General features: G+C 40.0%; 1 protein-coding gene across 1 annotated transcript in view; it reads left to right on the top strand.

The window, feature by feature from the left end:
- The first annotated feature begins 3,218 nt into the window (after window positions 1–3,218).
- LOC124256167 overlaps window positions 3,219–13,019 on the top strand; it is a 45,792-nt gene continuing 35,991 nt past the window's right edge. The window contains exon 1 of the mRNA XM_046690125.1: window positions 3,219–3,398. Within this exon, the coding sequence (XP_046546081.1) occupies window positions 3,320–3,398 (79 nt within the window). The 5' untranslated portion in view covers window positions 3,219–3,319. The remainder of the gene's footprint in view (window positions 3,399–13,019) is intronic.

Here is a 13,019-nt window from a genome sequence, read left to right on the forward strand (position 1 = left end):
GGGAAGCTACCATATATTTATTCCCGAACAAAATTACGTATTTAGATTAACATTAAAATAAAAAAGTTCCAATGAATTAATGCAACGTTGCAAAATGGAAAATCGACCCTCGCACCCTCAACCGGACGAACATTATTTCAAGCGAACCCCATAGAGTTATGTCCCTTGGAGCGCTCTTTATTAATATCCTACTCACCACTATGTGATTGCAGAGACCATATAATATTATTAGATTAATTATATGGTCTCTGGTGATTGAAACCAGTTCGGCAAACACCGACAACACCGCGAGCAATTGTTTATATTTCATATAAGGCAAGTGTTGCCTGTTTGGAAGCTGTTCGCCTCGAAGTTTCAATTATCGATTTCAGGCAAGTTGTAAGGGATAATAAGTCTTTTATTGCATCAATAGAAAGCTGGAATGGGTGCATATGCCCCGCTATGTATAATATGGGACAAAATATTGTCGAAAATGTGTGACATTGTGCCTTTAAACGCTGTTTCGCCCCCAAAATCCGTCGTCGAACCAACGCCGGCGTAGGCTTTATTCTCTTCTTTTTAGTGGCGGTGATATACATACTGAAGTTAAAGGGGCGTTGATCTAGAGCGTTTTATGCTCCGTGCCAACTATCTAATTACGTCGTCCAGCTGTCATGACTTGTCATTTAGCCTTGTTTATATGCATATACACATGACAACATTTCTTCAACCTAAACAATGAGATCGGGTGGTCAGGCTCGCTGACTTTGTTGACACATGTCGTCGTATCCCAATTGCGTAGATCGATGCTCATGCTAATGCTCACTGGATTGTCTGGTCCAGACTCGATTATTTCCATACCGCCGCCATATAGCTGGAATATTGCTGAGTGCGGCGTAGAACTAAACTCACTAACTCCCTCAACAATGAGATCCGTGTGGGTTATTTTTACCTCAATATCTGATCATGTCATGCAGCAATATTATATATATTGACCTATTAAAAACACACTTTTGATTTATTTGAATGTGTAAAGCAAATAAATCCCACATTGCCATTGCTAGAAACATCTAAAAAATAGGTATATACATTTTTAACTTTAGTACACAGCAAATGCTTATATGTATTTCTTATACAATAATGAAGTTCCGTTCGTATCCCAAAATACTGCGATTACTACTCCCTTGATGGTCAGTTAATGCATTTATAACAGGTATAATTAGTGTTAACACCACTCAGATTACCCAACAAAGGTTCCCATTTAGCATTTCTCGTGTCTGGAGTAAACACTCAACATTATAAATTGAGGTCTGATGTGGCAAATGCATTACATGTTATGTTATATTCGCATGGAAGTACAGCAAGAGGAATTATCAACTGAGTTAAGAAAGAAAAAAACCATCGATCAAAGGATTAACTGATAAACCATTGATTGATGTATTACCTTACCTTATCTTGCACAGCGGATTCGTCAGTCGGTAGCGTTAATGTATATAGGATAGGTTTACTAACGTATGTGGTGACACTGCCCAGTAAATCGGGCCAACCGCACCCTCGCAAAAAACTAGACCTAACGAAAGTACATCGTCTCATACACGTAACTGGAGGGGGTGACTGACCTAGATGAGTGCTCATATTTGTTGATCACTAGTTGTGACCTTAAATGTAGAATGGTCTTAAGTGTAGAATATTCATGACTATTCTACACTTAAGACCCTTCTACATTTAAGGTCACAAGAAACGTATACACCAACATTCTGTCGTAAAGTCGTAAAGTGCCTGTGTAAAAACAACGTCCTTCCTTCAAAGGATTAACCGCCAATATGTTGATTGATTGCTAAATCTATTTTAAGAATGGCGGACATCATGTAAAAAGTTGTCAGATGTGCTATCCTGGGTGGACAGTGAGACTATACACCAATATGAATCACCTGGGCCCCGTTTCACTAAGCTATCGTAGCGCTACGGCTGGCGTAAGTGTATGTTACAGTATAGGAGGTACGGCAGTCGGAGCGCTACGGTAGCTTTCTGAAACGGGGCCCTGAAACATAGTGGCGTTGTCAGTTGAGAAACTATCACTGGTCATAACGTTATATTTTTTTCCATATTAGACACATGACATGGAACAGGTTTCTTTGTTAGCTGCAGATGAATGGCATATCCTTTTATTGTGGATACTGATGGCTACATATGAATGGAACAAAGTAATAACTGCATATTATTGCTGTAACTTTAGTCGGTTTTAATTTTGAGAGAAATATGATTCACTTAGGCAATCTATAAAATATCTAGATATTACAGTCATTTTATTAAATCACTTGAACAAATCGTTTACTTCTTCATGAAGATCCAAAGTGCATACAAATATAGTAATAAATTAATTATGCTGGGTTGATAAGGCAACAATATAAAGACGTACACTGACTTCTTTTTCTTTCAATTCTAACATATTTTACCACTGCTAGATGTAGTTAAACTTCAAAATGTTTTGATTTGTTATCAAAATAATGAAGATGGAAATATTAAAGGGCAAATAGGTAGCTAAGACGAAGACGGGACTGTATTCCATGTCTTTTGATCAATGTAAGGATGCGCCCTTATACTACCTATTGGGGTGATCACACCCCAGTCAAGAATTCTGGGGTATCGTAGGGGTAGTCGCTGGGGAAAAACAATGACAAAAGCAACAACCAGTCCCAGGGAATTGCTCCAGATGAGTTTCCCTTTAACGCGAGCGTCTCTTCTTTACTGGACAAAACCATGTTGTTAAGTATCTCGCGCGTTGTATGCGACTTAAAACTACACAAACCCAAAGTCGCAAAGATCTTTAATGTTAATACAAGTCGTATGCCATGCGTTGTTACCCCGTTAGAATGCACCGTAAGTGGAAAGCGTTCGACTGGCTGGGTTTGCGCATGATCTAACCCAGACCCCACTATTCACCACGCACTCGTTTGTCGAAAAACCGCATATAGCTTTCACCCAATGCAATAAAACCGCCCTGTTGATAGCTCAAACTCATTTCCCCAAAGCATGAATAAAAAATGCTCTGCCCAACCCAGTGGTCTTCCCTAGGGACAATTTAATTCCACGTACTATTGAAGAAAAAACTCATTTGCTTTGAAATCTACCCGAAAGTGTATGACACCGTTGCAACATATACCTCCCTCAACGACCACCTGAAGCCTAGATAATCAATATATGCGCAGAAACTCGCGGAGCAGCATGATCGTCTGTGATATTGCCCGGGCGATCAGGAAACACGTCTGCTAACTGTCGTCTGCTCCGGGATAGCAGAAGACACTGACAGGATGAGGTAGCGGACCTTATAACTGCCGCAATGGAAATACATTGGAATAATCGGTTAGGGTCAAGCTCGATCGTACCGGCGTTGGTGTTAATTCTACAGTTATATATAGGTGAGCAAAGATTTTGACATTTCTAACATGCTGCTGTGAAATATGCGCACTTAAATGCTTGTCGCTAAATGTCAAGAAATATGTCAAGATTTGTTTCGTCAACCTGTGGTTCTATACGTTAAACAGTGCCCGGGTTAAATGATTATTGTATTCAAATTTGTTTTTGTAAAATGGTGGCGGGTATGACATGATGTTTTTTAAGAAAATTATATTGTCTCGACCTTCTCAAATTTCATTGGGTTGGAGGTAACCAACGTAATGCCAGATTATTGTCATATATCTGTTTGTGTCCTCATTTTCAGACTCATAAAGAATATTAATATTTCAAAGACTGAACCTTTATAGCCTGTATACAACCGATTTGAAAATAGCTTTTAAATATTACCGGGAGGTCCCAAAATGAACCGGGGTTCGTTTTGGTAAGATTTGAAAAAGGATCTAGAAATATGTCAGACCAAGAGGTGGAAACACATGAACCTAAGAACAGATGTACCCTGAGGAGACAATTTATAGCTCTCTCTCTCCGACTTACATCATTCATCTTTTATCACGAGAATTTAACTTCTTAGTGCTGTGACTTACGTTGTTCTAATATAACGGTACATTTGATCTTCTTTATAATACCAAATGTGTGTTTGTGTGTGGGTAAGTTCATGGCTCTTGTAATCTATATGTATTCAGGATACATTCGAATGTGTAAAATATATCAAAGAAAGTTAGGTTTAAAAATTCATAAATATGGGACTGCGCAAATATCTGAAAATCCCGCAGAACACAAAAAACAATCATGGAGGATTTAATACGTGTACTGAATTCGCGGATACCTACTTGGTCAATTAATTCTTGGTTTTACGGTTTCCATTCCCAGCGGCCTTTCTGAAAGTGGGCTTAAACCCAACCAACGCTCTGTTGTTTCACTGTTTAACGGAAAGGCCGACAATGCAGATGACAATATTGGACATTAGTATCGCGTAAACAGTGTCCTATGACTCTCATTTCTGAGTGACAAGTGACCACGCTTTTCATTGTCCACAACTGAACAAAATGGATCACTCTTTCGAACAGTATATCGTTTTATTTAGTGTCTTGATCACTGATACTGAGTACATTCTCCCCAGACCATCAGTCAGAAGCAACTACAGTTTAAATGTCCTGTTGGTATGAGCTATTTGGGGTGTAGGGTCCTACTGTTCATCTATAATTCACTGTCCTGGTTGCTCGTATTGCCATATAAGCAGAGTCGATTGTACAATCCGGAAATGTGTTTATGAACAACGTGATATAGTGATGATACCAAGGTGTTCGCGAAAAGGTGAGCGTATCCTGCTCTGTACCGTATGCAGAAGCAGTGGTTCACCAGTAAACAGTCAGTTGTTCACCAGTAAACAGTCAGTGGTTCACGTCAAAAAAGGGAATTGAAATTTCCTCATGTCTACAGATAATACTTTCTGGAGGACTTTCTCAAGCCTTGATTTTGCAATCTTGATCGAACCACTTCTGACCAAGAGTCTTATGACGTTCTTGGAAATCGTGGTAAGAGGAACCCGGGAATCATTGTCAGGAATGTAGGAACTACCTTAACTCCTCGCCCAACAATTACTGTTACATTTTGTAGTTATCCACTTCGACATATCTTCAGGCTAGGTTTATGTTTACAGTCGCAGGGTTATAGGGTGAAAATCTTGTTAACGTCTTTCTACTGTAGAGTTACCATTGAAACTAGCTGAATGTTCAATGAACTAAGGAGGTATCTTATTTCACTGGTCATGAGATCGCTTGGAGATTTCAGAAGTTGCTTTCCGATGTCCGAACATCTCCGTATCTTGTTGGAATTCAAATTGATACCACCTATACCGAACTCCACCAACAAGAAGTTCACAAAATTATAGATCACTGTAGTGTTACAACCGAAACTAGCTGAATGATCAATGAGATAAGGAGGTCTCTTAATCTCCCTGATGATGAGATCGCTTGTAGATTTCAGAAGTTCCTTTCTGATGTCCAGAAATCTCCGTAGCTTATCGGAATTCCCATTCATACCGCCCATACCGTACTCCACCAGCAAGAAGTTCACTAAACTATAGACCACTGTAGCGTTACAACCGAAAGTAGGTGAATATTCAATGAAGTAAGGAGCTTTCTTAATCTCAGTGGCAAGGGATCAGTGTTTTGTTTATGAACGTTCCTTACAATTTGACACAGTATTTAAAAGTGAGAGGCGAAAATAAGATGTGAAAAGAGACAGATTGAGTATGACCTAACACCACTGGTACCAATAATTCCACTGATATCCCGAGGGATTCAAAAAAGTGAGTTTTACAAAATTTACCATTTTGTGGAATCGAACTCGTTCCTTCGGAATGACGCGAAAACGCTTTTGCCACTAGGCTGACCCATCGGCCCGGTGAGAATATAAAGTACGTAGATACAAGTTTGGAATCCTAGAAGGGACATTGTGGTGTTGTCGTACAGTCGCGATTTGGTTCATTTTAGAACGTTTTGCTTGTTTTTGTCTGGGCGACAATGTCCCTTCTAGGATTCCATAGTTAATAGTCTAATGAGACAATAATCATTACATTGTCCCAAACTGTCTGCCGAAATATACCCACACGCATACGTTTTTAGCCAAATGGGAAACAAACTCGAAACCCTAAATTGATGTGAGTATCTGGCATACGGTGAAGCCTGATGGTGTTATCAATAATTTTTGTTTGCGTTTTGGAAGGTCCCAGTAGAAACACATCAAAAGAAGGAATCACCAAAACGCACCATACCAATGAGCAATGGGGTATCATGCACACATTTCGCGTGAAATCGAACATGCACGAATTGTCACCAACATTAGTGGGTAAAGACTGTGCACAAAAATTGGGCCTGTCACTCCTTGTTCCACCATGCCACGCTTAACTCGAATTGAGAGAAACCAGCCTGGTCACACTAGGTATTGACATATTGGCTATTGACCAGAACCTGAGTACCCCTTAACATTCGGAAACTTAATGATGCCATCAGTCTTTGCAGCCAATGAAATGTCTTCACTCAGTTGTTTGTCTATCTGACCCTGTTGGTATTTCTGAACATTGCATACATGTATGCTTTATGCTCGACTTGCGTGCTTTTTCGTGTGAGTATATATTCGATTGAACGCGAAAGGCAACACAGTCATGAACTTTATATAAATCGATAACTGACCTTAAGTGATGACACCCGGTGTTCGCGTAAAGGGAAGATGTATCTTCCGAACCCACTTTGCCGACATTTCACTATCAATTACATAGTGATCAGTAAACTCTGATCTGAGCAATGTGACTTGGGTTAGAATTGGTCTTCAGAAACCCAAGCGACTAACGAGATCGGGTGATCAAGCTCGGAATTGGTTAATGCATGTCCGAAGTGCGCTGGTCGATGGTCATGATGTACATCACTAGATTGTCTGGTACAGACTCGAATCTTTATACACATGTAGCTGGAATATTGCTGAATGCGGCAGTAAACAACAAACAAAATCAAGGTCAATGCTGCACGGTCACGTGAAACATCAACCTCAACCTTTAGATTTGGGAAAGGGCATTACATGGGATGTAGTATGGTACAATCCATTCGGTAATTACAATATATCACCTTAACCCTGCCTGTTACGTCACAATTTACTTGTTTGTGCTGTTGTTGTAACTTGTGAAGCTCGATCTCGATATTCAGATTACATGCATCACAAGTGACATACATGTATTAGGAGTTGATCGTTCGTGTACTAGTACCGACCTCCGCTCTAATGTATAAACCCACAACGAGTTCACTCCATCCATCCATCCGTACTTCCTTCCTTCCTCACATCCAGGATTACTTCTGTCCACCGATCTACCTACCAAGTACCCACCTAACCACCCACCGGCCTGCCTACTCCTCACTCACCCACCCACCTACTTACTTACCTACCTAACTACCCAGCAACACACCCACCTGCCTACCTACTTGTCAACCTACCTACTAACGAATCTACTTACCTACCTCTCAATCTACCTTCGTTCCCAACATTCCTACCAACCAACCCACCTACCTACCTATCTACCAATATACCTAAACCCCTACCATCCCACCAGCATCCTACCCACCTACTTACCTGCCTCCCTACCTACCCACCCACCTACCTACCTACCACCCTGCCTGCGTACCTACCTACCTATCTACCTCCATACCTAACTACCTACCTACCTACCTATCTATCTTCACTCCAACCAACCAACCCCAATTTACCTACCTACCTACCTACCCATCCACCCACATTAGATGTATATACTATCTGTGACATACAAGTTACTGCGACTAAGAGGCGTCTGCTTTCAGTAACAATGTCTTATGGTGCGATGGAGTAGCCTAGTGGTTAAGGCGATCGCTTGTTACGCCGAAGACCCGGGCTCGATTCCCAACATGTGTACAATGTGTGAAACCCATTTCTGATGTCCCCCCTGTGATATTGCTTGAATATTGCTAAAAGCGGCGTAAAACCATACTCGCTCACTCACTGTAAAATATGCACACTTTGTATTGATACCAGGAAACGATGTAAATAATTTCATTTGTTTATCTGAAAATGAGCAATCGTTTGTCTGTATCACGGTACCAAAATATTTATACACTTCTAAATATAAACTGTTTCGTCAACATGAACACGTATTAATTACTCATCAGGAGTAATGACTCACTTAACCTGTCGTGAAAGACGCAACTGTTTAGAGATGGAGTTCGATTCGCATTGGAGGTCGGTGAGTGGCCTTATAGTTAAATAGACCAAGGTTCGATTCCCCACATGGGTACAATATAAGTTGTTCACTGGTCACGAGGGTACATCAACCCATAGGCCCCGAGGGACCAGTGAACAACATATTTATCTTACCGAACACGTCAACGTTAATTTTGAACTGTTTGAAGCACGGGTATTCGATCATAATAAGGGGTACCGGGGTTAGGCAACAGCCCAAACACTGCTAACACGAAGTACCAAACGAATTCCCACAGTTCGGCATTTCCAGCGGGTAACATAACAAATGTTACTCGCTTGTAAGCGGGGTACATCGATTGGCTCAGCCAATCAGAAAACGACATTCATATGCGAGTTGTTTCCCCCGCCATGATTTTGCTGGAATATTGCTCAAAGCGTCGAAAACCTTATTCACTCACTATTCGTATTGCAGTGTGCGTGCGTGCGTGGGTGAGTCCAGCTTTTTTGTCAGCGGCATTTATATGATCGAGTCTGGACCAGACAAACCAGTGACTGGCATCATGAGTTTCGATCCACGAAATTGGGATACGATGCAGTCACTCAAATCAGAGAGTATTACCACCTAAACAACTCAGTCGCCACTTAAGACAAACATGTTGCCAGGACCACATCAGGGATTCCCCTAAGTGTTGTTAAGGGACTGTTCTGAGTTGACAAAGGGTTTAGATAATATTAACAAACTGAAACCAGTCTAGTAAGGATGAAAGTGAAAACAGACATCTATATGATGATCTAATGTATAATTGAGCTACACATTTCTGTTGCACCATGCAACCTAATGTGCGAGGAAATCTCGAAGTGGTGCTTGTCTTAACAAACTTGACCGCATGGTTAAGCATCCGCTCGTCACGCCGAAGACTAGGGCTGGATATTGCCCGGTGTCCTCCCATTACGCAGACAGCCAGTTCGCAGACACCTTAAAACAACAACATTTACGGTTCAGTGAACAGATTATCTACTACCTGTTACCTTCACATTATAATGGAATAGTCCAAATAAAAACACAGGAACAAACTGAAGCTATATTATTTATTTATTTAATCAAATAAAGACAAATGTGAACCTAAATATTATTCATATGGAATAAAGAAGTTATATGTTTTGCACACATATATGACGAGTGCACTTAATTACGATATATTTAGAATAAATATTTAAAATATGACGCATCATGTGAATGTGGCCATGGATGTGAGAATGTTTTTCATTACTTCCTTGAATGTCCATTGTATACTACTCACAGACATAAACTGTTACAATCTTTAGAAAGTATTGTTAAAATAAGAACACTGATTGGTATTAATCGTAGCTTACATGGCACTGCGGGTGTCTAATTTACTGCAAATCAGAATGTTTCCAAATATGTACATATCTATCTATATCTCTCCAACAAAACGTTTTCTCAGTTAACTTCTGTTGTACATATGCTATTATCGGGAGGGGTCTTTTCTATCAATAAACACAGTCAAACCAGTGACAAAGCTGTTTTTATATTCGATAATAATTGATAGTAAAATCAATTTTGAGAAGTGAAATCATTTATTATTTAATCAAAGTTCTATTTCAACAAAGTTCTATTTCAACAAAGTTCTATTTACCCACAATCAAACTTATCAATAACGAACCTGTGTCAGGCTCTCGCTGCTCTACTCACTAGACAGTGGATTGTTCCATTATACCCGTAGGTGTTACCCTAATTAACCTTCTGGTTCAGTGTCTGTCAATTGGGTGTCTGTCAAATGGGTGTCTATCAATTGGGAGATAACCTATTGCCCTGATTTTCATATTGCAATAATTTAAGAGATATTGCAATACATATTGTGGTATATTGACTGGAAGGTTTCTGCCCAAGTGGTACATCGTACATTCATAATAGCTCTCTGTGTGCGACATCATCTTCTTAGTTGCTGTTACACCATACTTTCAGGTCCCCGTCCCCATTGTGACAGATAAATAAAATTATATAGAGCCTTAACGTGGAATGTTTGACTAAAGTATTGCAACAAAGTTTTGCGAACTTAATGATAAAGGTTATAGTATAACATGGTTTTCATGGTCAGTGTTGTTTGCTTCACCATAATGCACTTCAATGCAGTATGTAATTATTGATACTGTTTGTCAGTGATTCATTCAGATTCATCTCCAGTATGAAACAAAACATGATTTAGTTTAACTACTTAAGCTTAAAATCGCATGTGACTTCCAATAACTAAGATTCTTGACTAGAATGTAATTATACAGTCCTTAGACTTAGACCTTTATGATAAATTGATCCATTTGTCACATTATGAAACCAAAAAAACAACAACATAATGTGAATTATGAAATGGTCACTCAGAGTCAGAGACTATCTATAAGTCCAAATACTAAATTGATCCATCTGAGACCACTTAATTCCTCCAAAATGTCACAAATGAAACCATTCAAACCCACAAAACGTAAAGCATTTGGTAGAACATTTGGAACATTTGGAGCCACTTATAATCACATTTCCACTTCTAAAATGTTACCCGAAACCAACAGAAATAAAAGTATATTTGGCACTTTTAGAGACCATTTTTTTGCCATTGAAATCAGGGGCAGATAATTCAAAGTGAGCTAACTCTGGATGACCCAATATACTAGTATTGCAGAATCTGAACCATATCGCGATAATCGTATCGCGAGAAACTGTACCGGTATATACCGGTTTAGCGGTAATATTGCACAGCCCTATCGAAGACCCAAGTTTGATTCCCTAAGTGGGCACAATGTGTGAAGCCCATTTCTGGTGTCTCACGCCGTGATATTGATGGCATATTGCTTTAAAACGGCGTAAAACCATACTCACTCACTCACAATATAGAATATAATACGATATTCTACAATTACCAGATGCTTTAAAGTATAAAGCCAGTTACTATGCGACGTTTGGTAGTGTGAATTAATTTCCGCGTCGCAATTCCTGTTTTTTGAAAAGTCCGTTGCTGTTCTGTTAGCGAAAATTCGTGTCAAACCGTCAACACTATAACGGAATGTACTGAACGCACCGATGCAAGTAAAAAGTCGGAACTCTATGCGGAACGAAGCATATTTATAGTTCAAATTGCTAATCAGCCAATGACTCATATGAATAAATCATTTAAACACTTCTTTACACTCAAAGATTTATGAATTCAGAAATTAAAACACTCATAAACAATCTTCGCTAGTCAGTTTGCCCATGTGTTATTTTTACTGATATATCATACTTTTGGCATGAATGCCATTGATTATTTGGAAGATGTAGAATATCATGATTGTTTTCTTAAACAATATCTTTATTCCGAGAATTTTGTGTACAGACACAAATCTACTGTATCTTTGAATTTAATCAATTAGCTGATGTACCGTTTGAATTGGTTGGAAGAAGTAACCTCTTCCAGTATGAATTTGATATTTTATTCTTTGTCAGACATAATGAACTATACATATCGTAGAATGCATGGAACTACCAACACGGACTACGTTCGTTAACGCCATCTTCAGAGAATTCAGTTCCAAGAACCTGCAGTTTCTACTGCACCTGTAGAATATAAGCTACCGGGCAAAAGAATGTTACCACTGACTTCATTTGACAACAAAATAGAAACAAAGACGTATGTAAGATTTATGATAAATATTTTACAAACAGATATCATTTTCCAATGATTTGACTGAAAACCCATTGTAATGCTGGTCTTGCATTTGCCGCAATTCCTTCAGAAAGAGTCAAGGGGTCGAAATTATATAATACACAAATCCGAGTTCATTCAAAAATTGCATAAAGAGTCACATCATGAGACAGGAGTCAGGGGACACGTCATCAATAGCGAGTGTGACCCCCCAGGACATCCATACACACCAACACACGTCTCTCCATTGACGTCATCGGTCGGCGGATAACGTCAGCAGGAATCCGGGTTCTATGAGAGTCCGTTCAAGTTCCTGTCGATGGTGGTATGCGCTGTCTCAGCTGACGATGAAGATGATCAATGGGTTCATGTATGGAGGACGTGCTGGCCAAGGCAATACGTTGACGTTAACGTTGTGCAGGTATTCTGGAACAATTCTAGCGATGTGAGACTTTGCGTTGTCGTGCTGCAAAATGACTCCTCTTGGCTGTCGAATAAAGGGAACAACAAAAGATCTCAACAGTTCACCCCTCTATCGCTGAGCATTCAGATTTCCTCTTGTTGTTCTCTGGCCACAGATGCCGTTCCATACCATGACGCCTCCTCCATCGAACGGATGAACTTCTTGAACGCAGTTTCGCGCCAGTCGCCCTCCTCTCACATCGTTCGGAACAAACACTCTCTCCCAGTCACATCGCGGCCACCGTAAAGTTCGTGCCTGTTGCAGTCTGCGTTGACTGCGTAAACGGGCCAAAGCCATTTCTCGGAAGGGATGGTAGGCTTGTTTACCAGCCATACCAAAACGTCGAAGGACTCTTCGTCTGTTGATGGCGTGTCCTAGTCATGTCGCCGTCACAAATCTGTTCCGGTGGTGGATCTGCGTAAGTCTTGGCATATTCGTGGTGTTTTTTGGCTACCGCATGCCTGCTCTGTCCACATCGGTAATTATGCCACTATCATGCACGTGCATTTAGACCACAATTGCGTTTTTCGAATCTTTCGGACAGCAGCGTTGTTATTGGGACCATGTTGCGTTTTGGCGAATGTTTTCTGCTTGGGTTTAAACCTGTGCCAGCGGTTTTTTTATACAATTACATTAAAAGTGATAAATTCTTTTGCAAGGTAGTTTACATTCAGTGTGTAAAAAATGTTTCGGGGAAGGTCCGGAGTGGCTTTATCTTGCTCAGCAAATCTATTGATGTATCATAT

Source organism: Haliotis rubra, unplaced genomic scaffold (assembly GCF_003918875.1).
Source record: "Haliotis rubra isolate DU_JTF1 unplaced genomic scaffold, ASM391887v1 Scf62, whole genome shotgun sequence".
Taxonomy (NCBI): domain Eukaryota; kingdom Metazoa; phylum Mollusca; class Gastropoda; order Lepetellida; family Haliotidae; genus Haliotis; species Haliotis rubra.